We start from the raw sequence: 27,909 nt of genomic DNA on the forward strand, positions 1-27,909 counted from the left end.
GACTATTTATAGTCCTTGCAGATCTAATGGGCTATTGAAATGCTAAAAGACAAGGAGTTGAGGGTGATTAGGAAACAATCCCAAAAGCAGAGAAACCAGCTTTTCAGAAAAGGGCTCTTGCCCCCTGGATTTGCATATGTGCCTGATTCTGTTTGACCCCTGCCTTTCTCTGTATTATGTTCACCTGAACTCCAGAAAGTCTCTGTTTTTGGTTTTGGTTTTGTTGTGTTTGTTTTGTTTTTGTTTGTTTGTTTGTTTTTGCTAGCTCTATCTCTCTCCTCTCTGCTGGGCTGACTGCTCCCAGATTCTCTAGTGTCTGGTCTCAGTTTATCTATGGTTGTAGTTTTTGTTCAGGAGTCTGAGTTTGTTAATCAGTGCTGCAACTGCAGTTCTCCCTCTTGGTTTCCAGCACTGATGGCCCCTCCTCCCTCAGGATTGTGCCTGGCAGGGAGGGGCTTGTGTCCTCTGGTCATAAGAACTTACAGATTTCACTGATCTCAGCTGCTCCATGCATTTGTGAGTGTTATGTAAAGTATGGTCAAACTCAAATTCCTCTGTGGTTTTCCAGTCCATGCAGTTCCTGGCTTTCTACCAACTGCCCCAGAAGAGTAACTAAAACCCACACCTCACCACTCCACCATCTTGCCCTCTCTGTGTCTTCTTTTTATATTATTTTTAATTTTCTTATTTTTCATTATTTTTCTACATTTTCCCTTTTCTCCTTTCTTTGTGAAATAAATGGAAATATCCTCTTATAGATTTTGGTGGTGAATGCTTCACTATGTGATTACACCTGAAACCACTGATAGTTTATTAGGATCAGTTGTATGGTGCATAAGTAAAACTCTTTAAAAAATAAACAGAAAGATTCAAGTGCTGGAGAAAATGTGAATATGTGCATGTACCTATTCACTGTTGGTAGGGAAGTAGAATGGTGCAGCCAAACTGGAGGATAGTGTGGTGGCTCCAGAGGAGGCCAAGTATAAGTTTGCCATATGATGGTGCAACCTGTTATTAGGCATATACTTAGAAAAACTCAAAGCAGAGACACAAATGGACATTTTCACAGTAGTATTTGTGACAGCAGAATTCACAATTTACAATAGATGGAGGTGGTCGAAGGATACATTGACTGATGAATGGAAGGTGAATGGTGGTAAATGCATATAATGCAATGTTGAGCAGCTGCAGGAAGGAATGAAGTTGAGAGGCATGCAACTAGGTGAATGAATCTTGAGGACAGTATGTTGAGTAATATAAGCCAGAAATGAAAATAAAAATATTATGACACCTCATTATTATGAAATTCTCTTACTGAGAATTGAATTTGAGAGCATAGATTATCAGGGGAAGGCTCATTGTAAGGGTTACTAGATTTTAACAGGAATGATACCCGAGACTCAGAGCTAATGTTCTGTAGCTAAGAAAGTCAGCATTATCCCATACAGCAACTGTTTTTAAAAGCTGAAAAAGAGATCAGACTTGAATGAAGCTGATCTGGTTAGGACTAAGGCAAATCAGACTACAGTGTAAAGAATTATATTGACTGTATTTTAAAACTTCAATTTCTGTGTGAGACCAAAGGAAGTTGTTTTACTTGGTGAACAATTTATATTTTCTGTAGCACATGAATTTAATTTGTATGGTAAGATTATTTGAACACAGTAATTACATGGAAACTTGAGTATGGAGTGAGAACTTGTTTTTTTTTTTTTCTTTCAGGTTAGTGTGATGCCCTGATACATCCCCGAGTAATTTGGGCCAAGAATAAAAATGTACTTGTCAAGCTCCCTTGATGGATTGGGGAAATATGTGGAAACATTAAATCTCCCCAAATGAGGAATTCCTGATATTCTCACAAGCATTGGGGACTACCAATTTAATAGGTCAAGCCCTTGATCTTTGGGCTTGCCCTTATGAAATGTATTCCTGAAAGGAGAAGCTATGCCTACTTATAATTGTGCCTAGGAGATATCCACAGAGAGCCTATTTTGTGGCTCAGATGTGGCTTCTCTCTCTCAGCCAACTCAGCGGGTACACTCATGGTACTCTCCCCTAAATGGGACATGACTCCCAGGGGTGTAAGTATCCCTGGAAATGAGGGACTGGACTCCCAGGGATGAGCCTGACCCTGGCATCATGGGGTTTAAAATGTCATCTTGCCCAAAAGGGAGAAAAGAAATGAGACAAACTAAGGCTTTAGTGGCTGAAGAGATCTCAAATAGACTCAAGAAGTCAATCTGGAAGTTATCCTTATGCATTATATAGATATCCCATTTTTTAGTTTCTGGTGTATTAGAATGGCTAGAAGGAAATACCTGAATCTGTTTAACTGCAATGCAGTAGACTTGATTCTTGATGATAATTGTATAGCCATATAGCTTTTACCATGTGACCTTGTTATAGTGAAAACCTGGTGACTAACCCTCCCTTTACCCAATGTGTTGGCAGATGAGTAATAAAATAATGACAAAAATTATATAAATGATAAGGGAGATAAGGGGTATGGGATGGTTTGGTGTTCTTTTTTACTTTTTTTATTTTGGAATAATGAAAATGTTCTAAAATTGACTGTGGTGACAACTGTATGATGATACTGTCAGCCACTGATTGCATACTTTGGATGGAATATATGGTGTGTGATTATATCTCAATAAAATTGATTTTAAGAATCATATGGGTGTATCTGCAGAAACATACACATTTAGTTGTTCATTACACATAAATTAGACCCAACTTCAGATCTGCTTTTGAATACATACAAATACATGGCTGACACATTTCATAAACAGATATCTATGAACACACTGTTAGAAACATTCTGATTATATGCATATATCTCATGAACAGTCACCTCCACACAAGCTTACAAGCACATTCACCTGTGCACACTCCAAGCTGCACAACTCATATACATTCAGTTGAATGCATTCACACACAAAGAGATGTCCAAACCTACATGCTGTGGCCCAAGGAACAAAGGTGCTCATATGATGGTGATCCACATTCATCAGACCATCTAGTATGTACTGTAAAATCTGTGCCTCGGTACTGAGTTAAGAATATCTGGGAGGAGGTGTCCTATGGGGGAAATTCAGGAGTATAAATCTGGGGGTTTACCCAGTGAAACCACCACCACTGTTATGAATATCACTACCACTGCCACGAATCCTAGAGTTAAATAATATGATATGCTTGGTACAGTTAATCTGGGTAGGGACTAAATTTTCCTAGAAATCCAGGGGGTGGGTGGATCTCAAGTATACACACCCCTCCATGTTCAGCAAAACAAGTGCCTCTGGAAGGAGAAAATCGACTTTCAGTATTCCTCAGAATCACAGGTAGAGTGAGGTGATTAAATCCAATTGGGGCACGGTCCATTAAGGAGAAGGGATAGGAAGTGTAGGGACTGAGTAGAGTTGATTCTAAGCAGCCAAATATCAGGTGGCTTCAGTGTGTGTATGTGTGTGCTTGTGGAAGGGAGTGGGGGCTATTAACAAACCTCTTCTCCTATATAATCTGTCAATACCTCTCCAAGCCTCTCTTTAATATGTGTCATTCTTTAACATCTGCCTCCATGAGCCAGGGGTGGGGGTAGTGGGGGAGGATGACTTGTCCTGAAGAGGATCCCCAAGGGATGGACAATGTAAGTTCTATCAATGAGGGAAAACCAAACCTTTACTCTCTATAGGCAAATGTATATATGTTAATAAACTTAACAACTGAATGGAAATGGACAAATTACTCCAAAAAGGCAAGTTACCAAAATGGGCTCAAGAAGAAATAGAAAATCTGAATAGCCCTATTTCTCAAAAGAAAATTGAATTTGGAAATAAAAACTTTAAACAGCAAAGAAAATTCCAGACCCATATACCTTTACCAATAAATTTATGGAACAATGCTAAAATCCTACCCACAGCCTTTCTGAGAATATAAAATATTTCAAAACTCTCACTTTATGAGGTCATCATTACATTGATACCTATAGCAGACCAAGACAGTACAAGAAAGGCAAATGATAGTCTAACATGAAACTTGATGCAAAAATCCCTAACAAAATAATAGAATCCAGTCACAGAAAATCTATAAAAAGAGTAATACGCCATAACAAAGTAGTTTATGCCAGAGATGCAAATTTGATTTAACATTCCAAAATCAATCAATATAATCTATGAAATTAACAGCGTAAAGTAACAAATGTATGAGGATGTAAGTAGATGCAGAATGAGCATTTCATAAAATTTAACACATTCATGATTTTTTTAAAAATCTTAATATGTTTGAAGTTCATCCAGTCTGATAAAGGATCAACACAAAACCAGCAGGTGAAATTCACAAGCTTGTAGACTTTCTCTCTGAGAACATATACAAAGCAAAAATGTCCACTCTTACTACTTCTATTCAATATTGTACTGGAAGCCCTACCTTCCACTGGGATAAACAAGAAAATGGAGAAAAGTATGTACTGTGAACTTGAAAGGAAGAAGTATCATTGCTTTCATTTACCCAAGAGTATTGTCAAAAAAATCTTGGGAATCTACAAAATTCTGACCAGATTTAATGTGTGCATTCAGTAGGATCATGACATACAATATCAAAGGAATTATATATCCAAATACCAGGAATGAAAAATTGGAAATATGAATTAAATAAACAACATTCACAGTAGCATCAAACAACATGAAATACTTAGGGATAAATTTAAAAAAATATGTGCAAGACCTATAGACAAAAGCTACAAAACAAATGATGGAAATGAAAGTGGACATAGATAAACATTTCTGAAGTGGAATATCCAATATTGTTAGGATATCAAATCTTTCTAAATTGATCTACAATTTCAAGGTAATCCCAAATAAATACCAGAAGGATATATTGTTGAAATCAACAAGCATATACCAAAATTTATACGGAAATGCAAAGAACCTAAACCAGCTAAAACGTTGCTGCTGAGGAAGAACCACATTGCAGTACTCACACTACCTAATTTAAGGTGTACACGTATATCAATGGAATGGAATAGATAGCATGGTAATAGAACCACACATAAATGGTCAGCTGATTTTCTAAAAAGGAGCTGAAGTAATTCAAAAGGGGGAAAGTATAGTGTTTTCAACAAATTTTGCCAGAACAACTGGATTTCTATGTGGAAAAAAAGTCAACTTCCATCCTTTCACACAGAAATTAACTTTGATTGGATCCTAGATCTAAACCAAAAAAAGCTAAAATTATAAAACTTCTAGAAGAGAATACAGGATAAAGTGAGGATGATCTTGGAGTAAGAAAAGGATTCTTATATAGCACACAGAAAGTAATAGCCATTAAAAAATTAACTGGAAATCATCAAATGTAAAAATAAAAAGACAAGTCAGAGACTCTGAGAAAATATTTGCAATGCATATACCTGACAAAGGAGAAGTAACCAAAATATGTAAAGAATTCCTACAAATCAATAAGAAGACAACCCAAAAATTAAAGGGCAAAAATTTGAATAGAGTTGCACATGCATGCAAACAAAAGAAACACAATTTGCCGATAAGCTCATGCAACAATTTTCTACATCATTAGTCATCAGGCAAATTCAAATAAAAATGACAAAGAGATACCATGACAAAGCCACTAGAAAGGCTAAAATTTAAAAGACTGAAAATATCAACTGCTGACAAGGTGTGGACCAACTGGAACTCCCATACACTGCTTATGGGAATGTATAAAGGCATGACCACTTTGGAAAATATTTTGCCAGTTTTTGATGCATTTACACATATACAATTTTGGAAAGATTTGACACCCTAACAATATTGGATATTCCATTTCATAAATGTTTAATTATGTAATTTTTCTCATAAGTATTTGCCCAATATAAATAAAAACATACACTGAAGAGGACTGTGGGAAGATGGCAAAGTAGGGAGAACCAGGATTCAGTCTTTCCACCAGAACAACTATTAAACAGTAAAGAACTGTCTGAAACAACTATTTTGAAACTCTGGAGGCCAGAATACTGTACAGCAGCCAGGGGAGAGGAGGAGGAAGAGGCTGGTAAATTATGGTAAAGAACAGCAAATTGTTCTCTCTGCCCAGGGTGGTGATAGTCAGAAACCCCCACTCCCACAGCAGGCCACTGTGGGATCCACTCCTAGCTAGTTCACTCGTGACAGAAAGGGACATAAAAATCCTCTTCCCCAAGAATAGTGGTGGGCACGGCTGATCACATATCAGGGCTTTTGATTAGCAACTTCAGATTGCTTGGGGCCCATTTCTGAGGGAAGTCATTGTTCCAATTCACAATTGCCAAAGATGGAAACAACCCAAGTGTCCATTAACCAATGAATAGAAAAATAAAATGTGGTGTATATATACAATGGAATATTATTCAGCTGTAAAAAGGAATAAAGTACTGATACATGAAACAACATGGATGAACCTGGAAAGTGTCTTTTTTAGTGAAATAAGCCAGATGCAAAAGGACAAATATTGTACAACCTCAATGACTTGATGTAATTACAACAAGCCAACACATGGAGTCAAAATCTAGAATGTATGATAACAAAATTGGGGTAGGGATAAGGAATGGTAAGTTAAGGTTTGAATGACGGAAAAGGTTTGATAATAAATGGTGGGGATGGTAGCACAAAATTGAGAATGTAATTAACAATAACAATATATATATGAATGTGGCTAAAAGGGAAAATGTTAGGTGGCATATATGGTAACAGAATAAACATTTTAAAAGACATCTGAGGAAGTACACTACACAGTGAATCCTAAGTTAAACTATGTACTACAGGTGACAGTACAATTATAATGTGCTTTCAACAATTGTAACAACAGTTAAACACTAATGCAATGTGTAAATATTAGGGTGCTATATGGGAATCTGGTATTTTATGCATGATTGTTCTGTAAAAACTACAACTTCTCTAACATAGAAAAAAAGAAACATACACCCTGTACTAGTTTGCTAGTGCTGCTAGAATGCAAAACACCAGAAATGGATTGGCTTTTATAAAGGGGGTTTATTTGGTTACACAGTTACAATCTTAAGGCCATAAAGTGTCCAAGGTAATACACTGACAATCGGGTACTGTGATGGTTGGGTTCATGTGTCAACTTGGCCAGGTGATGGTGCCCAGCTGTCTGGTCAAACAGTCACTGGCTTAACAATTGCTGCAAGGATGTTTGTGTCTGGTTAACAAACCAACAGCCTGGTTTATTAACTCATCAGTCAGTTGACTGCAGCTGTGACTGATGATTCACCAAAGGGCATGTCTTCCACAATGAGAGAATACAATTGGCTGGATTTAATCCAATAAATCAGTTGAAGACTTATAAGCAAGACAGAGGAACTTCACTTCTTCTGTGGCTGCCCAGTGAAGTGTTTCCTGAGGAGTTCATCGAAGTTGCCAGTTCATTTCCTGAGGAGTTCATCAGACATCTTCCTTGGAGTTGACAGTTTGCTGACTGCCCTACAGAATTTGGAGTTGTGCATACCCACAGTTGTGTGAGTCACTTTTATGAATTTTATACTCATAGATACCTCTCACTGATTCTGTTTCCCTAGAGAATCCGAACCAATACAACTTTGTACCGGGAGTGATTCTTGAGAAACAGAATCTTAAAATTGACTTTTACAATTTGTTTTCTACTCTGATTAGATTCAAAGACACTAATGACTGTATTTCCAATAATCAAGAGGGCACTGACAGTCCATGGCATGAGTTGGCAAAGGAGATATGCAAAATAGCACAATTTGATCCTCCTAATCATACTCTAGTATGAAGCAAGGCTCTGGGTGACAGTGTTTTTGACACCTTCACAGAGTTTTGCAGAATTATGAGGTATAATGTTGTTGGCTGGCTGCTCTTAGATACTTTGGATAAAGTTGTGAGAGAAAGGGATAAGCTAAAGGCTTCAAATTCAACATTTAAATGCTGTATGACAGATGTAAAGGTTTCTATGTATGCCCTGAAAGAAAATCTTATTTCCTGTGCCTGCAGACTGGAAGTTTCTGAAAACCAGATGCAGACTCTCATTGTGCGAGTAGCAGATTTACAATGTAAACTAAAATCTCAACCTCTCAGGGTGTCTGCTGTTAAAGTAAAGGCATTGATTGGAAAAGAATGGGATCCTGAAACTTGGGATGGGGACATATGGATTGATAATAATGGCACTGAGGATATTGGAACCCTGGATTCTGCTGAGTCATTGTTAGATTTACCTGTAGAGGGCTGTCCTGAGGAAACAGCTTCCCCACCTCCAGTCTGCCCTAAGGAACCTGCCACCCAACCCCCACCTAAAGAGATTAACCCTTCAGTGCCTGCTAATCCTGTAATCACCTCCCCTGAGGAAGCAGCTCTCACTCCTCTGTCTAGAGAGATTAATCCAGTTTCAAGAGATGAAAATGCAGCAGAATGTCCTGAGGTAAATGGCTTGAGGGATAATTCTAACTCTTTTCATGACCCACCCCCACCACCAGTTTTTGCTTCAAGACCTATAACTAAAGTCCAAACAAACCCCAAAGGGTGAGGTACAAAGTGTGACCCATGAAGAAGTACACTATACTCCAAAAGAACTGTATGATTTTTCCAACTTATACAGACAGAAACCAGGGGAATATGTGTGGGAATGGATATTAAGGGTTTGGGATAATTGAGGAAGGAATATAAGGTTGGATCAGGCTGAATTTACTGATATGGGCCCACTAAGCAGAGATTCTGTATTCAATATTGTAGCTTGAGGGGTTAGAAAGGGCATTAACAGTCTGTTTGGGTGGTTGGCTGAAACATGGATCAAAAGGTGGCTGGCATTACCAGAGGTTGAAATGCCAGAACTGCCCTGGTACCATGTGGAGGAGGTGATTCAAAGGATTAGAGAAATTGGAATGTTAGAGTGGATTTATCATGGAAGACCTGCTCACACACCCCTGGAATGTCCAGAGGACACACCTTTTACCAGGACTGTAAGGAATAAATTTGTGAGACTAGCTCCATCATCCCTGAAGAGCTCTGTAGTTGCCCTTCTCTGTAGGTCAGATATTACTGTAGGAACTGCTGTCACTGAGCTGGAATCCTTAAACACAATGGGGATAGTTGGGTCCTGACTCGGCAGCAGCCAAGTGGCTGCAGTTAATCTACACAGATGAGGTGGACATGGCTACCATAATGGAAAACAGGCTCAAAGCAGCAATCAAAATAATATGGCTCGCAGAGACTTATGGCATTGGCTAGTGGATCATGAAGTACCAAGTAGTAAAATAGATGGGCAATTGACTAAATTCTTGTTTGAACTATATAGGCAGAAGAATTCTAGGTCATGTGAACAAAAGTCTCCCTAGAATTACAAAAACAGAGAGTCACGGCCCTTTAATCAATTCCCAGTCTTGAGAGAGTTTACAGATCCAGAGCCCTTGAATGAAGGGAAGGCCAGGTAACCTTGGGGAAGGACCCTGTTACACTGCCAAAAATTTATACTGTTAATCTTCCTCCCAGCCTTCCCCAGGGGGACCTATGGCCTTTTACCAGGGTAACTGTGCATTGGGGAAAAGGAAATGATCAGATATTTGAGGGATTATTAGACACTGGCTCAGAAGTGACATTAATTCCCGGAGAACCAAAACATCACTGCAGTCCACCAGTCAGAGTTGGGCTTGTGGAGGTCAGATGATTGATGGAGTTTTAGCTCAGGTCTGTCTCACAGTGAGTCCAGTGGGTCCCTGACCCATTCTGTGGTTATTTCCCCAGTGCCAGAATGCATAATTGGAATAGACATACCCAGCAACTGGCAGAGTCCTCACATGGGTTCCCTGAATCATGGAGTGAGGGCTATTATGGTGGAAAAGGCCAAGTGAAAGCCACTAGAACTGCCCCTGCCTAGCAAAATAGTAAACCAGAAGCAATACTGGATTCCTGGAGAGATTGCAGAGATTAATGCCACTCATAAGGACTTGAAGGATGCAGGGTTGGTGATTCCCACCACATCCCCATTCAACTCTCCTATTTGGCCTGTGCAGAAAACAGATGGGTCTTGGAAGATGACAGTGGATTATTATAAGCTTAACCAGGTGGTGACTCAAATTGCAGCTGCTGTTCCAGATGTGGTATCATTGCTTGAGCAAATCACCACATCCCCTGGTACCTGGTATGCAGCTATTGATCTGGCAAATGCTTTTCTCTCAATTGCTGTCAGTAAGGACAACCAGAAACAGTTTGCATTCAGCTGGCAAGGCCAGCAGTTTACATTCAGCGTGCCACCTCAGGGTTATATCAACTCTCCAGCCCTATGTCATAATATTGTCTGCAGTAATCTTGATCGTTTCTCCCTCCCACAAGACATCACACTGGTCCATTATATTGATGATATCATGTTGATTGGACCTAGTGAGAAAGAAGTAGTGACTACTCTAGATTTGTTGGTAAGGTATTTGCGTGGCAGAGGATGGGAGATAAATCCAATAAAAATACAGGGGCCTTCCACCTCAGTAAAATTTCTAAGTGTCCAGTGGTGTGGGGCCTGTCGAGATAGTCCTTCTAAGGTAAAGGATAAGCTGTTACATCTGGCCCCTCCTACAACCAAAAAAGAAGCACAATGCTTAGTTGGCTCTTTGGATTTTGGAGACAACATATTCCTCATTTAGGTGTGCTACTCCGGTCCATTTACCGAGTGACCAGAAAAGCTTCTAGTCTTGAGTGGGGACTGGAACAAGATGAGGCTTTGTGACAGGTCCAGGCTGCTGTGCAAGCTGCTCTGCCACTTGGACCATATGATCCAGCTGACCCAATGGTGCTGGAAGTGTCAGTGGCAAATAGAGATGCTGTTTGGAGTCTTTGGCAGGCTCCTATAGGAGAATGACAATGCAGGCCCTTAGGATTTTGGAGTAAAGCTTTACCATCCTCTGCAGATAACTACTCTGCATTTGAGAAACAGCTGTTGGCCTGCTACTGGGCCTTAGTAGAGACAGAACACTTAACCATGGGCCATCAAGTTACCATGAGACCTGAGTTACATATCATGAGCTGGGTGTTGTCTGACCCACCAAGCCATAAAGTTGGGTGTGCACAGCAGCACTCCATCATAAAATGGAAATGGTATATATGAGATAGAGCTAGAGCAGGTCCTGAAGGTACAAGTAAGTTACATGGGGAAGTGGCCCAATTGCCCGTGGCCCCCACTCCTTCCACCTTACCTTCTCTTTCCCAGCCCACAGCTATGGCATCTTGGGGAGTTCCTTACAATCAGTTGACTGAGGAAGAGAAAACTCGGGCCTGGTTTACAAATGGTTCTGCACAATATGCAGGCACCACCCAAAAGTGGACAGCTGTAGCACTGCAGCCCCTTTCTGGGATGTCCCTGAAGGACAGTGGTGAGGGAAAATCCTCCCATTGGGCAGAACGTCGAGCAGTGCACCTAGTTGTTCACTTTGCTTGGAAGGAGAACTGGCCAGAGGTGCGTCTGTATACTGATTCCTGGGCTGTTGCTAATGGTTTGGCTGGATGGTCAGGGACTTAGAAGGAACATGATTGGAAGATTGGTGACAAAGAAGTCTGGGGAAGGGGTATGTGGATAGACCTTTCTGAGTGGGCAAAAAGTATGAAGATGTTTGTGTCCCATGTGAATGCTCACCAGAGGGTGACTTCAGCAGAAGAAGATTTTAATAACCAAGTGGATAAAATGACCAGTTTGGTGGACACCAATCAGCCTCTTTCCCCAGCAACTCCTGTCAGTGCCCTATGGGCTCATGAACAAAGTGGTCATGGTGGTAGGGATGGAGATTATGCATGGGCTTAGCAACATGGACTTCCAATCACCAAGGCTGACCTGGCCACAGCCATTGCTGAGTGCCAAATCTGGCAGCAGCAGAGACCCACACTCAGTCCCTGATATGGCACCATTCCCCGAAGTGATCAGCCTACTACCTGGTGGCAGGTGGATTACACTGGACCACTTCCATCATGGAAGGGGCAGCGATTTGTTCTTACTGGAATAGACACATACTCCGGATATGGGCTTGCCTTCCCTGCATGACATGCTTCTGCCAAAACTACCATCTGTGGACTTACAGAATGCCTTATCCACCCTCATGGTATTCCACACAGCATTGCTTCTAACCAAGGAACCCACTTCACAGCAAATGAAGTGAGAGAATGGGCACATGCTCATGGAATTCTGTGGTCTTACCATGTTCCCCATCATCCAGAGGCAGCTGGGTTGATAGAACGGTGGAATGGCCTGTTGAAGACTCAATTACAGTGCCAACTAGGTAGCAATACCTTGCAGGGTTCGGACAGTGTTTCCCAGGAGACTGTGTATGCTCTGAATCAGCATCCACTCTGTGGTGCTCTTTCTCCCATAGCCGGGATTCATGGGTCCAGGAATCAAGGGATGGAAACAGGAGTGGCACCACTCACTATCACTCCTAGTGATCCACTAAGTAAATTTTCACTTCCTGTCCCTGCAAGCTTAAGCTCTGCTGGTCTACAGGTCTTGGTTCCAAAGGAGGAGTGCTTCCACCAGGAAACACAAGAATAATCCCATTGAACTGGAAGTTAAGACTGCCACCTGGCCACTTTGGGCTTCTTATGCCTCTGAATCAACAGGCAAGTAAGGGGATTACTGTACTGGCTGGGGTGATTGATCCTGACTATCAAGGGGAAATAGCACTGCAACTACACAATGGAAGTAAAGAAGAGTTTTCCTGGAATACAGGAGATCCCCTAGGGCGTCTCTTAGTACTATGCCCTGTGATTAAAATCAATGGAAAACTGCAACAACCCAATCCAGACAGGACTACCAATGGCCAAGAAACTTCAGGAATGAAGGTTTGGGTCACCCCACCAGGCAAAGAACTACGGCCAGCTGTAGTGCTTACTGAGGAAAAAGGGAAGATGGAATGGGTAGCGGAAGAAGGTAATGATAAATACAAACTATGGCCACGTGACCAGTTATGGAAATGAGGACTATGATGGCATGAATATTTCCTCCTTGTTTTGTTATGATTATGTTTGTATTGTCTGTAAAGCAAATATCTTTGCTTTCTTCTCTGTCTTATCCCCTTATCATATGGCATAACCTGTACTTTTCATTTTGCTCTATTTAAGCTAAAGGAAATCGATTTTAAGAGCTAATGTCACCCAAGGACTTGCATCCTATTCTGGAGAGATTTAGTGTGTTTCCAGTTGTATGCTGCATAGCAGAGTATTGTTAGGCAAAATATGTCTTTTATTGTTATCTACTTAGAGATAAAGTACGGTTTTAGGTGATGTGTATAACTGCCAAGTTCACAAGGGTTGGCCTGTGATGGTTGGGTTCATGTGTCAACTTGGCCAGGTGATGGTGCCCAGCTGTCTGGTCAAGCAGGCACTGGCCTAACAATTGCTGTGAGGATGTTTGTGGCTGGTTAATAAACCAACAGCCTGGTTTATTAACTAATCAGTCAATTGACTGCAGTGCTGACTGATGACTCACCGAAGGGCATGTCTTCCACAATGAGAGAATGCAATTGGCTGGATTTAGTCCAATTAATGATTTGAAGACTTATAAGCAAGACAGAGGACCTTCACTTCTTCAGCTGCCCAGCAAAGCATTTCCTGAGGAGTTCGTTGAAGTTGCCAGATAATTTCCTGAGGAGTTCATCGAACACGTTTGTTGAAGATCCCAGTTCATTTCCTGAGGAGTTCATCGAAGTTGCCGGTTCATTTCCTGAGGAGTTCATTGGACATCTTCCTTGGAGTTGACAGTTTGCTGACTTCCCTACTGAATTTGAACTTGTGCATACCAACAGTTGCGTGAGTCACTTTTATGAATTTTATAGTCATAATCACCTCTCATTGATTCTGTTTCCCTAGAGAACCCTAACCAGTACAGGTACCTTCACTGGAGAATGGCCAATGGCATCCAGAAAACCTCTCTTAGCTGGGAAGGCACGTGCCTGGTGTCTGCTCTGGAGTTGTGGTTTCCAAATGGCTTTCTCCTGGGACATTCCTCTCTAGGCTTCAGCTTCTCTCCAAAATGTCACTCTCAGTTGCTCTTGGGGCATTTGTCTTCTCTTAGCTTCTCCGGAGCAAAAGTCTGCTTTCAAAGGCCATCTCCAAAATGTCTCTGTAAGCTTCAGCTCCTCTCTCGGCTTACGTGCATTCTTCAAAGTGTCCCTCTTGGCTGTAGCAAGCTCACTCCTTCTGTCTGAGCTTATATAGTGCTCCAGTAAACTAATCAAGGCCCACACTGAATGGGTGGGGCCACACCTCCATGGAAATTATACAATCAGTCATCATTGACAGTTGGGTGGGTCATATCCCCATGGAAACATCCAATCAAAATGTCACACCTTAATCAAAAAGATTAACCAATCTGCCCCCACAAGATTGCATCAAAGATAACAGTGTTTTGGGGGCCATAATACATCCAAACTGGCACACATCCACACAACAAATAGCACAAAAATATTCAGAACAACTTTAATCATTATAGTCAGTAAATGAAAACAAGAAAATGAATAAATGCTTGCCCATTAACAAGTGAATGGATAAACAGATTGTGGTGCATTTATAAAATGGAATAATGCTCAACAATAAAATGGTGCTATCCACTGATTCATGCCACAACATGGATGAATCTCAAAGCGTTCATACTGAGAGTTGGAAGCCAGACACTAAAGATTTACATACGGTATGTTAACATGTATACGAAATTCTAGGAAATAAAACTCTAATATAAATGATAGTAAGCCTAAGACTGGGTGTGGATGGTGAATACCCCTGGAAAGGGGCACAAAGGAACTTTATTGCGTGATGGTAATATTCAATTTCTCCACTGTGGTGGTAGTTACACGGATGCTTGCATTTTCAAAACTTATGGATCTCTACACTTAAAATGGGTACAGTATTGTATGTAAATTAAGCATCAGTAAAGCTGATAAGAAAGAAAAAAAGACAACCATTGCCTATCAGAAAAATGTTGACGGACTCTATTTGCTTATGATGAACAGTCAAATCTAGATCTCTGATAATACAAAAGTCCAGGGCCAGGTAAGTCATTCAAGGTTTCTACTTGTGAGCACCACACTGGGGACTCTAGCCAGCCTCCGCCCACCCCATCCACATTCTGCCCATAACAGGTTAACAATTCGTTCCTCAGGGCAAACATTTGAAAATACAGCTGGAGGATGATGGAGGTTGGACTCTATCTCATGATGAATGTCCTTCTGCACTGGTTCTTGCTCTTTCCTTTCCCCTTATCCCCAATGCATCCCAAATTCGTGTCTTGTGCCTTTTGGGGGGAGGAGGGGCAGTTTGCAGGGAAGGAATGGAGAGAAGGATCTCTGACAGGGTGGACGGATCCTAGGGCTACTCCCCAGCATCCCCATTTCAATGGCAAGGAGCCCACATTTTCCTAGACTACTTCAGAAACAAGCATAATTTGTAGCTGCTGTCATCCCGCAAGGCATAAAGTAATCTGGCCCTCAGCTGTCTCAGATCCCTGGCTAAAGGAAATGGACAACTCTTAACAAAGGTACATCTTTCCCCACTTGCTCCCTAGCTGCTGCTTTCAGGAGGCTTACATTTGCCTGGACCTTGTCTCTGATCCCCCCTCCCTGAAGGCTGCATGAAATATTCAACTGGCTCTAATTTCCTAATGTTTTCAAAAGGCGTTGTGGAAAATGTTAATTCCATTGACAGCGTCTGAGAGTTCCCTTTGCTCCACATGCCCATCGACACTTAGTACCCTCAGTCTTTAAAATTTTAAACTGCCACATGAGTATTGGGAATGTATAGCTGCTTTCATTTTTCAAAGTTTGTGCCCCATGGGTGTATTAATTATTCCCAAATAAAATTGCTTGCATAGGCTGAACCGCAAACTAGGGCATGTGGCCTGTTTCATTTATAATGTGCATGCTGAAGTGACAGCATTTCCAGGTTATTTTGATGGTGCATGTGGACAATGGAAAGTGATATTTGAAGTCTGCAATGTCTTATAAACTTGGATCTTTTCTACAATGCTTGCTTCAAAACAAAGAGTGTGGGCAATGAGGAGTCATCCAGAATTGGAACTCATGGAAACTTGGGAAATTGACATTGGACAAGTCGTTTCTTCTGCCTGCTCCTCAATTTCCTCTCTGGTAAAAGGAGATGGAAGATGGGTTAGGGGTTCCTGAGCTGCTAGATTTCTGGTACTGCTCACAGCTCTGCTGTTTGATGCTATCTTTTGAGACTGAGGCAAGCATAATAACCCCCATTTTCCGGCTGAGGAAATGGGGGCTCAGAGTGACTTGCCAAGGTCAGAGGACTCAAACTGACAGGAGTTGATCCCAGGTGTATTCCAGAGGCCCGCCCCTCTCAGATATGCATGGAGTGTGTGTGTGTGTGTGTGTGTGTGTGTGTGTGTGTGTGGTTGGGGGGGGGGTGTGCCTCCTGTCTGCACACTGCTTTATCTGTTTCCTGCATATGCTGACGCACAGGGTGACACCAGTTGCTCAAAATTGCCCTGGTATTTGAGCAGGGCAAGACAGATGTTCTTATTTAGTCCTATTATTCAGGTGAGGAAGCTGAGGCTCAGAAAGATGATGTGACAAAGACTGCAGACCCACAGAACTTCAGAGCTGGGGGCACCCTCAGAGCACCTCTAGTCTAATCCTGTGTTATGAAAGGTGGGGACATTGAGGGCAAGACAGAGGAGAGGTCACTTGTTGAGCAGTGGCAGAGCTGAGTCAGAGACCTCGGGCAAGTTGCTTCCCTTCTCTGAGTCTGTTTCCTCATCTTACAAGGGGCGACAGCAAATCCCTCAGAGTGTCAGTGAGGATGGCATGGGACAGTGCCCTTGAAGTCTTTGGCACAGGGCCTGATGAGGAGGAGGATGAGAAGCCAGATGGCTGCCCAGGGAAACACCAAACCTGATGTCCCAGGAGGCTGGGAAGGTGGAAGAATGGGGCAGGTCTTGAAAGCTAGGATGAACCTAAGGGAAAGGAAAGCTGTAGGGGTGGTGTTTCGGCTAAAGGACAGGAGACAGGGAGTGATACATGCAGCCTGGGTGGGTGGGTGGGTGTCAGTAGAGGAGGGGAGCAGGTGGGTGTGTCACTCCCAGGACACCCTGAGGCCCTCGTGGGCAGCGGCAGCAGACTGCAGTGGGCAGAGCACGCATCACGGCCTCTGAGAGCCCTGGGTTCAAGTCCCGATTCTGCCTCTTCCTGTCTTTGTGACTTCAGGCAAGTATCTTACCCCCTTGTAGCTCTCAGTTTCCTCATCCACAGAAAGGCCTAATCATCCCCTCCTCTCCTCTCCTTTGAGGAGTCAGAGCAGGCCTGGCCTGGGGAGAAAGCTCTGGAAGCTGTCAAGTGCCATGCACACCTCATTCAGGGGCCAGGCACATAGTAGGGTCGCAGGAAACACTTGCTAAGATGAACTGTGGGCCTTTGTGATGGGGGAGCCAGCAGAAGGCCTGGGGCTGTGGGCAGGAGAGAGGCCTGCCTTGGCCTCATGTTTGCCCTGTTAGTGAGGAGGCAGCCTGTCACCGAGATGGCCAGCCTGACTCCCCTGCGGGACCCACAATCTGTCCACATTTCCAAGGGCCCTCCTTCCTTCCCGGTCCTTCCCTCTCTGCCCTCTTCCTCTCTGCCCTACCTGCTGTCAGCACTGGCCCATGCAGAGTGCGGGACAGCCAGCCCCTGGTGCGGGGAGGCAGCCCTGGGGGAAGGGGAAGAAAAAGGGGAAAAGCCCTGAAAGCCCACAGGCCTGGGGTGGACGTGCCCTCCTCAGCACTGCCCATCTCTGATGGCTGCTTTTTCCTCCTTTTCAGATGAGCTGCCATATCCCAAGTGCCCTCTGCACACTGTGCTCAAATTCACACCTGTGACTCATGGTGAGTGCTCTCAGCTCATCAAGCAAGGGCGGGTGCCTAATGTGTGCAAAGCAGAGTCCTGGGAAGTTCCCAGGGTGAGGGCTCCAGCCACATTATGCATAATTCCTCACCCTAGGGCAGGGGTCTCAGCTATCCTTTGCCTCTCCAGTGGCCTCGAGCATAATCCTGGAGACATAAAGCGAAGGGGACCCGATTTCTGTTCAGAATCACAGAATGTGACTGCGGTCAACCACTGACACACCACCCACAAAGGTAGAAATCACAGCATCGGCCAACAAGGTCGAGACTCACTCCAAGCCTGTCTGGAGGGAGGGGCCAGGACAGAGACAGCATCCTAGCGTCGTTCCTGTGCAGTTCCACAAGCCCTGCGCTCAGAAGGGCCCCATGCTTGGTTGAATGCTCTGCTGTCGCCGTCTTGAACTGCTTAATAACTTTTGAACAAGGGGCTATGCACTTTCATTTTGCACTGGACCTTACAAGTTACATAACCAGTCCTGGGTCAGGATGCAGGTCTGGCCGGGAGAGAGGACCCTCTTCTGGGGGAAAAGAGGCAAGAGAGGGGCAAGGGCCCTTGCACTGCTCTTTTCCCTTTTATCTGGGGCCCTGTCCTCCAAAGTAGTGGACATCACCAGGTAACCCGAGAAAGCCCTGACATGTCCCTGCCCACTACTTAGCCTTTCCCAGGAGTTCAAACTGTCTTTGCCCTCACTGTCTTTCACTTGGAGGCGTGCAGCCCTGCCTCCCCCTGCCCAGCTATCACCCAGCCATTGAGCACACCAAGCCTTAGGCCTGACCTTGGCAACACGAGGAGAGCCTTCAGAACTCCCAAACAGGTCTCTGTTCACAGTCACAGGAATAAGCTGTCTAGCTATGCTTGGAACTTTTTCTTAAATCTTACTCTCTTTTTTCTTAAATCTTGGAGGAATAATGGCTCCTCATTCTACTGGCTGGATGGGTGAGAATGTCCTTGTGAGGCCCACCTCATTGTCTTTAAGACCCCATCCCAGGGATGAGGTCCTGAAATTGTGTGGATGCTGAGGGAAAGGTTCTGGGACAGCATCTCCAAAGACAGGGGAGGATGAGGTGGGTCCTGGCGAGTACCTGTGGGTCCTGTTCCTTGGTGGGAAGGACAGTTGGCAACACACCAGAGTCCTCCATTTGATCCCTTCTCCTGCCTCCTCTTGGCATCTAACTGGAGCTGCTGAAAAACCCTTGCTGGAAATCACATCACCATGTGGACTGGGACCTCTAAAAACTCACGGTATCCACACTCAGCTGGAACCTCAACACTTCCCAACATCCTGCCCATACCTACCCACCCATTAGGCAGACCCACCTGTCCCAGACAGCCCATGAAAGTTTCCTTCCTGTCCTATGAGCACTTATAGTGCCACTTATAGCAGCATGTGCACAGGAAAGGAGGAAACATCCGGATTAATTTAACAATTTTAATGTAACATTGTTACCCAAAACATGAAAGTACAAGAAAAAGCAAACAACAAAAGCAGGAAGAGCAAAGGAAGCTTCATCTTGCACGCTCTCTTCAAAGGATGGGTACATACTGTCCAGAGTGCTAAATTAAGAAGGAATCTGAGGAGGCACTCTGGCCTGGTGGGTAGGATTGCTGCAGTTCATCAGCGGTGTCTGTAAGCATGAGAAACAAAAGTGAAAACATAAATTTAAATATTTTAAACAGTGATGGATATAGATAACAAAAACAGTGCTTTTCCACCCTCTCATCAGTTCCCCCACTCCACCCTACCCCAGGCCTTCGCCTGACATCTCAACAGCTCCTCCACACCCCTTCCTTCAGAGTCTAACTGATCTACTGAAAATCTTACTGGATCCAGGAGAAGTTGGCACCAGCTCTGGAGGCATTTCTGGTCCGAATGGTAGAGCTCGTGCTAGGGCCATCTAGGATGCTGGTGCTGGCCCCACCATTGGTGCCACTGCTGATACCAGCTCTCCACATGGCTCTCCTGTTAGCACGGTTGCTATTCAGAACGTACTGATGGTATCTGGCCCAAAAAGCAAACGGGATCCGTCACCGAAATCTCCATCCTCATCCCGGGTCAGCAGCTCCACCTGAATGTCGTCCCAGCTCCACCGTCCAATCAGAGCTTCATCCCCGATATTCATCTGGGCCCTCATCTGGGCCCTGGCATGTTCCTCAGCCATATCAACATCCATAGTTTTGAAAGCATCATCCACAGCCTCCAAGAAATGAGCTTTCCATTCCCGGGGGTCTCGGTTCTGATTCTGAGATGAAATAACAGCAACCATAATGTAAGAGCTACCACAGTCACTGATCATCTGCTTCCTGCTAGGCGCTGTACTGTGTGCTCTGCATCATGATCATAAAAATAAAGACTGCTGGAATCAGGCTCCTACTATTCTGTGCCAGACCTGGGATTTCACCCCATCCCTCACACTTAGCATTTCTGTGACCTTTTATAAAGTGCTTAGACACCTTTCTGAGCTTCTGTATCCTCACTGGAAATATAGGATAGCAAGAAGGAAGCTGTGAACAATAGAGAAAAAGGTATGGAAAGTGCCTACCCCAGTGCATGGCACCTAACAGAGGTTCTCTTTACCTGGGCGATGAATCTCAGGACCCTCATCTTGCTGGTCTCATGGCGGGCTCGCAGGCCCCAGAGGAATTCATACTTGGGTGGGCTGCGATTGGGGATCTTCTTGTATTCCAAGTACCTTAGTGAAAGAGGAAAGGAAACTTTTGCTTCAGGCCCAGCAGACTTGTTGTTCAACCAACGGGTTCCAGATGGCACCTCCTCAACCCTAATGGTGCAGCTCAGCTCCCAGAAGAGGATTTCCCTGCCCCTCCAGCCCTTGAATCTCTCGCAGGGCTGCCTCCAACACCGAGGCCTTCAAAGCCTTATGTCATCGGTCTTGCCCAGAAGCTCCTTGGAGGTACGGAAGGGAGACATGTGTAGGGCATTTGCTCATAGGAAGGCCACACAAGTTTTGTGCCCCTTGTCACAATGAACCTGGATTCCTATTGGGTGTGTTGTAAACAGAAGAGCCATTCTTCAGGCCCCCTGCTCTGAGCACACCCCATCGCAAAGGCCTTGTCAGTGGCCTGACTGAGCTCTGGAAAGGCATAGTAGATGACTGTGAAGGGAGGAAAGAGCCAACCAAGAGCAGTGTGATCCATGCACGCTCTTACGCTACTACTGACCGTGTGTGTGTGTGTGTGTGTGTGTGTGTGTGTGGTGTCTGTGTAGTGTATGCAAGTTATCCGAGGACCAAGGATAGGGTGGTCCCTGGCCGGAAAGTCAGGAGAACTTGGCTCTAGGCCCTTGCCAGCAGTGGGCCATGCTCGGAGACTTCCCTCCCTGAGCCCCAGATTTTCTACATGTACAACAGGGGGAATTCTCCTAACAGCCTATAGGGCAGGTGCTAAATGAGATGGTGATTGTAACACAACCCTGCACCATGTTCTCAGGCATTGCATACCCCCTGCCCCAGAGTTCTACAGCCCACACACTCATATACCCCCATCTGCTCCCACAATATTGAGGCACCCATCCATGTAACGTAAGGTATGGGATGGAGAATGGCTTTTTCAGCCAGATCAGCACACACAAGGAAAACATGAGCCTGAGACAAAGTTAACCTAGTCAATGCTTACTTCTGCTTCACAAAGTCATCCGTAATGAGCTTCTTCAGATCGCCAAGAAATGGGTGACTCACCCTGACAGCAAGGAAAGGAACCCATGATTACAGATGGTGGCAGTGCCCTGATGTGGGCAGGAGCACTTCCTTGTGTGGTTAAGAGCTCCCCAGCCCAGCAGGTGTCTGCGTGGAGGCCTGGGCATGCAGCAGAGACCGGATGATTACTCTTCAAGGATGCCCAAGGTAGGAGTTTGATGGGGCCCCTAACCCTGAGGTCTAGCTTAGATCTTACCTGGGGGCAGGTACGGGAGAGAGAGCAGAGAGGGGGCTGAGACTTCAAGACTGTTTCCCCATTCAACCTGGTGAGGCCCTTTGCTCTCTAGCTAGTCCAGGGCTCCCCATTTCCTGGTACCAGACCACCAGGCAATTGCAATCCTGGGACCTCTTTGCCAAAGGACAACACTGAGGGCAGGAGCTGAGAGAGGCCAATCATACCCAGGGCGCAGTCCCATCTTACGTAGTGCCTCCCAGAGGACAGCTGCAAGGGGAGATGAGGTGCAAGAAATTAGCACAGGAAAATGAGACCGTGGGCAACACCACAGCTGTGGGTCCAGCCACTCACCCTCGCTGGCGCGGTTGCCGTTCATGAAGATGACTCCCAGAATCACTAAGAGGAGACTCAGTCTGGGAGTGTCCTTGGTCCTACAGGTGTAGAAAGAGGGACCTTGTCCAGCAGCCATTTGCAAGAGTGACTAAAGATGGCTCACCCAACTAGCCTGTCCCAGATTTCTTGGCTAGAGGGGACTTCTCCCCAGCTCTACGCATAGCTTGCTACTTGGTCGTGGACAAATCATTACACTGCCGAGACTTAATCACTTCATCTGTAGTATGTGGACACTAGTACTTCCTTCCTAGAGTTCTGCAGAGGACAGGGTTTGGCAGGGAACAAATGCTTGGCAAATGTATATGCAGACTTTCCTGTCTTTCAAGCATCAGGATCTACCCTCAACAGTAAGCTCTCCCTTGGGGACCACTCTGCCAATTCCTGGCCAGACACCCAGTAGGAAGACGCAAACAACAACAAGCCTGTTTTCCTGGGGAGCTTCAGGTGGTGGACATGAAACCCTGACAGCAGTAATGCCCCACCCAGGCCACTATCCCTTTCATCTAGTTATCCCCAGGCATCATGGCCTACATGTGGGAGTTGTGCTAGGTACTCCAGCTCTGTTTTCCTCTGTTCCTCTGAGAGGATGTGGTAGGTTGTGAGGGAAGGGATAGCACTGAGGAAGGCCACAACCTTCCCTCCCCTTCTTACTTTCCAAGGAGGCGAGCTGAAGAATCCCGTGTGCAGACAAGAATATACAGGTGTTCTTCCTTGTCAATTTCCTTCAGGTGGATCCCAAACTTCTACATGGAGGAGAAAACAGAGTGAGAGATCAAAAATGCAGCCTGGGCATCCTGCAGGCAGTCACTCAATTCCCTGTTAGAACTTTTCGTGAGCAGAGAATCCCACCTGTGGGGGAAGGTAGAAGAAGAGAAGGCATGTAGGACCTTCACTGTGGGACCTCTGGCATGGGCCTAGGCGATGAGACTCACTTCACAAGTCAACGAGACACTCAGAGAGCACAGGAGAGTGGAACCAAGGGAAGGAAGTATGTGTGAAACTGCTAGGGCACTGGACGCTCAAAGGTGGAGGGGCTAGGGAAGGTTTCCAGAGCAGGCAGTACTGAAATTGGGCCTTAAAGGGATGCAGGGCTCCAGGCCTTCCCACTGCTCTTATCCTACATGGCTGCTCCCCTTCCCCGCACCCACCTTTTCCAGAATGTATGTCGCTCGTTCAATGATTTCTGGGAAATGCTCATCGTATTCTCGGATGACATCCTTCAGCATGTCTGCAGGAGGGGAGAGTTGGGACGAGCACCTGGGCTGAGCAGGGGCCACAGAGCTGCAGCCCCTTGGGTCAGCCCTGCTGAGGGAAGCACAACCAGGGCCCTATGCTATGGAAATGGAGAAGCAGCCATGGCCTGAGGGGGCAGGGACATGTAAGTGAAGGGATGCCCACAGAGTACAGGTGGGGAAGGGGAAGGGTAGAGCTCAGGGAGGGGGCACAGGTTGCCTACCCGAGCGCTTAATAGGGATCTTCTTGTAGTCCTTAATCATCAGGTATTTCACCAACTTATTTGCCTGGAGAAGGAGGAATACAGGGGGAGATCAAGGCATGGGTGACTGCCAAGAACTGGCCAGTAAAGGAGGAGTGGAGGGAGAGTAGGGGAGAAGGCAGACTTCTTACCCTCTCTTGCAGAAGGGTCACACTGCGGGGTGGCAAGCACAGTACGTGCCTTGAGGGTATCTGGGACGTCAGGGCCATCGGGGGCCGAGGGGTCATCTGAGCCCGTGCCGTCAATGGGGCCTGTGATGTTCTCCAGGTTGGTGGGACTGTAGAAGGCTCTCTCTCCTCCTCGCTGCTCTCATATTCATCATCCAGGTGCTTGGACTGTTTCATCCGGGAGAGAAGAGACCAAGGGTTACCAGGCTCCCTGTGTGAAAGTGCCTAGCACACCTTACCCACAGAAGGTATTGGGTAAATAGGGTAGTGTGAGCAGCAGCTGACATGCGCTCAGTGCTTACGAAGTGCCAGACACTGAGCCAACCTCTTCTCCCACCAGTCTGTGAGCTCCCTGATGGTAGGAACTACACGGAGTAAAAAAAAAAATGCTCAGCAAACCCGTGTTGGAGGAACAGGGTCAAGAGAGGAGGGAAGTGGAGGAGAGACGGGGTGTGGAGATAGCAGGGAGGTCTTACCTTCTTTGTCCTCTTGCCTCCCGTCCTGGCCCAAGGCTCAGCACTGTGCTGAACAGTGGCAGCAGCACCCCCAGTCTCAGAGATGCTTGTGGCCATCTTGGCTTTGGCAGCAGCTGCTGACGCAACATTCTGAGGCTCCACCCACCGAGTCTTAGCAAGAGCTTTCCCAGACTTGGTCATCTTGGGCCGGGTGGTTGCCACCTCCCTGGCAGATGCTACCTGAAGCACACCAGAGGCAGCACTGGGGCCCTCTGTGGCAGCCTCTTGGGCTGGGGCAGGTCTCCTGGGGCGTGGGAAAGCCATGCCACTGATACCTGCTGGCTGGGTGAAATCAAAGACATCATTCTGACCCAGGAAGACTGTCTTGGGCTGGGTGGCATCCATCTCACTGGCACATGGAGCCTGAGAGGAAGCACAGGTGGTACTAGTGCCCTCGATAGCAGCCTCCTGGACCTGGGAGGCTGTCTGGGGCTGTGGGAGGGGGCTGCTGAAGCCCCAGGGGCAGCCGTCACACTGTTGACTAGCATCTGGGAGACCTGTGGAGAAGCAGGGGCTGTCTCAGGGGTGGCCCCCTGAGACTCAGCATATGTCATGGGCTGAGTGTCATCTCCTGAGGCCTGATCTGTGTCCACCAGGTGGTTAATGGCCACCTGATTGTTAGAGGCAATACGGGCGGCAGCAGCAGCGGCCCGAGCAGCATGGTTGGAGGCAGCGGCACGGGCTACATTGGCAGCACGGGTGGCCACCTCATTGGCAAGTGTTTCCGGATCCAGCTGCAATGCATCCATCAGGGTCTGGGCCAGCACGGGGTTTTCCAGTTCCCAGGGCTCATTCTGCAAGGCCATAGAGGAGGGTAAGGGACGTGAGAGAACTCTACACACTTGCATCTTGCTTCCCTGTGCTGGCCAGCCTCCTCCCAGGGGCCAGCCCTGACCACCCCAAACCCTTCCCAAATCTCCTTCCTCTGAGCAGGAGAGGGAGTTTGGGGGAAGCCGGGCAGACCTTCCCCACTCAACACCTTTCTTTCACCCACCCCCTACTCCACTCCTCCTCTTCCTCACAGGGGAGGAAAACCAAAACCTGGCCCAGAGTGGGAGTGTGTAGGTCAGAGGCATGTGGGCCCAGGGCAAACAGGTGGCCAAGAAGGGGCCTCACCGACAAGATGCGAAGGCCTGGACCCAAGCTCCCAAAAGTTCTGAGGATACGGATGTCAAAGCTGGTGAGGGTGCCGTAGCCACCAAAAGCACCAAATTCTTCACAGTCGTTTCCTTCAACCATGTCTTCCTCCCTGACTTCATTGCTACCTTCATCCATGTCTTCAGCCGTGAAGCTTTCCGATTCCATGCTGTAGCTTCCCTCAGCCATGCTGCTGTCCCAAAGAGAAGAGAGCTTAGCCTGAGAGGGAGGTTGAGGCGCTTCAGGGGGAGGGGACAGGATCCAGTGTGTTTGCGAGTGGGGGATATCGCAGAAGGTGGGGGCCATAATCACCAGTCACTAGGCAGTACAAGGGGTTGGGGGAGGTAGACTGGGGTAGACCCAGTCAGGGCCAGAAACCCAGGAAAGGGATAGAGGAGGTTGGAGGAGGCTCCCGAACTGAAAGGGGACTTTAGGATGGGCAGGCTCCCTCCCCATCCCAGTGGGTAGATTTGAGTAGTGGGGGCGAGCTTGAGGAGATGGGTCTGAAGAGTCCCAAAGGGCCTCTTCGAGAGAGGGAGAAACAAAGGGTTTTAACTTGAGGGAGGGAGCAGGGGACCAGGATGAAGGGGGGACAGATGGGAGGGCTCAGACAACAGGGAGAGTGGAACGCTCTCAGAAACCGAATCCGAGGGACCCTGTTTGGTTTGGTCAGGCTGGAGAGATTCTGCTGATACCGGACTAGGCAGCGCTCATACAAGAGCCCTAGGGACAGACGGGGTGCGAGCCTCCGACCTAGGTGAGGTTCGAATTGGAGCGCTGGAGGTCTCAAATCCAAGGATTGGTCACTCCAGGCAGGGTTAAGAGGTCAGTGAGGTTGGAGTTATCTAGAAGTGGTAGGCGTGGGGGTGGGGTCTCCGTTCTAAGGAAGCTCAGCTCGGGGCACTCGGGTCTGCTTGAACCGGCTCGGACCATGGGCTCCGGCGTGAGTAGGGCTCGGATCCGGGCGCCAGGTTCTGGGTGGTGTGGAGTGGCGCTCCTATCTAACGGGGTTCGGGTTCTGTGTGCTTGGGTTTTGTTCGGATCCTGAGGGGAGGGGAAGCGCAGCGTGTCGGATATCTCTCGCCCTCCCCCGGTCCTCACTGAAGCTGGATCCTTACCTTCCCTGGGGCTCCAATGGCGTCAGTCTCCAGCACCAGGAAACCCGTAGCTGTGCTGAGACCTACCGCTGCCAGCACAGCAGCTCAGACCACCGGGCTCCTTTTACCCGCGCTCCCAACCCACAGCCCCTGGTGGCCACCCATGCGCATGTGCGGACCATTCCTCTGGCCAGTCCACTTTCCCAACAAAAGCCCTTTCCACCAGTACCCCAGTGCGCATGCGGTTGCGCTCTGTGTTTGGGCGGGCTGCATTTTCTCCTTCTGGCCAGATTCGTCTCACCCCCTCCTCCCACTTTACTTTCATCCCACTGAATCATCTACCTCAATCTCCCCTTCCCTTTCATCTATCTCAATCTCCCCTTCTCTTTTGCGCAGTTCTTTTCAGCCACCCCACCCACCCACCCCCCCACCCCCCCCCCCCCCCCCCCCGCCAAAAAAGCTCCTCCAACCTTATCCAAGATATACCATGCCACACTTCCACAGGGTGATCCTTTGATCACAAAGAGGTCTCTAGCTGGGTTTCTAAGTGCCACGAAGTGCAAATCCTCAACCCCTCAACCCGGGACCCAGGAAATAAAATGGCCTGAAGATAGCAGTTTCCTTTGTGTTCTCCATTATCCATCTCTATGGCCCGCAGACACACTGGGAGCATCAGCTTCCTCAGCTACCCTTTTAGGAATCTTGTATGTTACAGCAGAATGTTTGCTGGTGCTTGTCTTCCTCTCACAGCAGCACTGCGAGGTGGATGTCAGCATCCCCAATTTACTGATCAGGAAACTGAGGCACAGACACATTGCCTGAACTAAACAAGCCACAGAGCCAGTAAACAAAAGATACAAACCCTGGTCTTTCTGTCTCCAAACCCATGTTCCACTAGTGTTGCCTGGGGGCTGAGGCACCCTTCCTTCCTCAGGTAGGGGTGACAGACCCTCCTCCCCAATATCAACACATCCTCACCTGCCTGCTCTGTGGGGGTCCATCCAGGTGTAAGGATTGCTCTTTGGCTTCTACTCCCTGATCCTACTGTCAGGCCTTTTTGTTATGAGTGGCTCAAACACACTGCCTTTGAGGCTTCCTGTGCCACTGGAGCAGAGAGGACAATCAGACACTTGTGAGTCTGAGCCATGGTAAGCTCTGGTGCAGAGTAAATGTTTGCTCTGGTTCCTTCCAGGGCTGGAGCCTGGGACAGCTGTGGTGCAAAGAAGATGAGCTGAGCCTCAGAATTTTGGGGATGAACTGCAGGGCCTGTCTGTCACTAGTTGTGTGAGCCCACTCAGGGCACTCAACTTCTCTGAACCCCAGTTTTTCAATTTGTAAAGGATCACCTACT

At 46.5% G+C, this 27,909-nt stretch overlaps 1 protein-coding gene and 1 non-coding gene across 2 annotated transcripts; both read right to left on the reverse strand.

Moving 5' to 3' along the window:
- Window positions 1-19,322: 19,322 nt before the first annotated feature.
- On the reverse strand, window positions 19,323-26,715 carry LOC119522794 (melanoma-associated antigen D4-like). The gene is given in 15 exon segments (XM_037821438.1): window positions 19,323-19,494; window positions 19,692-19,893; window positions 19,896-20,109; window positions 20,445-20,559; window positions 21,500-21,562; window positions 21,979-22,021; window positions 22,106-22,185; window positions 22,799-22,890; window positions 23,296-23,375; window positions 23,604-23,667; window positions 23,774-23,977; window positions 24,286-24,759; window positions 24,762-25,118; window positions 25,441-25,651; window positions 26,580-26,715. Coding segments are annotated over 14 exon segments (2,208 nt in total). The 5' UTR covers window position 25,651; window positions 26,580-26,715; the 3' UTR covers window positions 19,323-19,484.
- LOC119523900 lies at window positions 20,794-20,924 on the reverse strand. The gene has a single exon (XR_005214704.1). It is a non-coding gene; the product is annotated as a small nucleolar RNA SNORA11 (small nucleolar RNA).
- Window positions 26,716-27,909: the final 1,194 nt, after the last annotated feature.

This window comes from Choloepus didactylus, chromosome X (genome assembly GCF_015220235.1).
Source record: "Choloepus didactylus isolate mChoDid1 chromosome X, mChoDid1.pri, whole genome shotgun sequence".
NCBI lineage: Eukaryota > Metazoa > Chordata > Mammalia > Pilosa > Megalonychidae > Choloepus > Choloepus didactylus.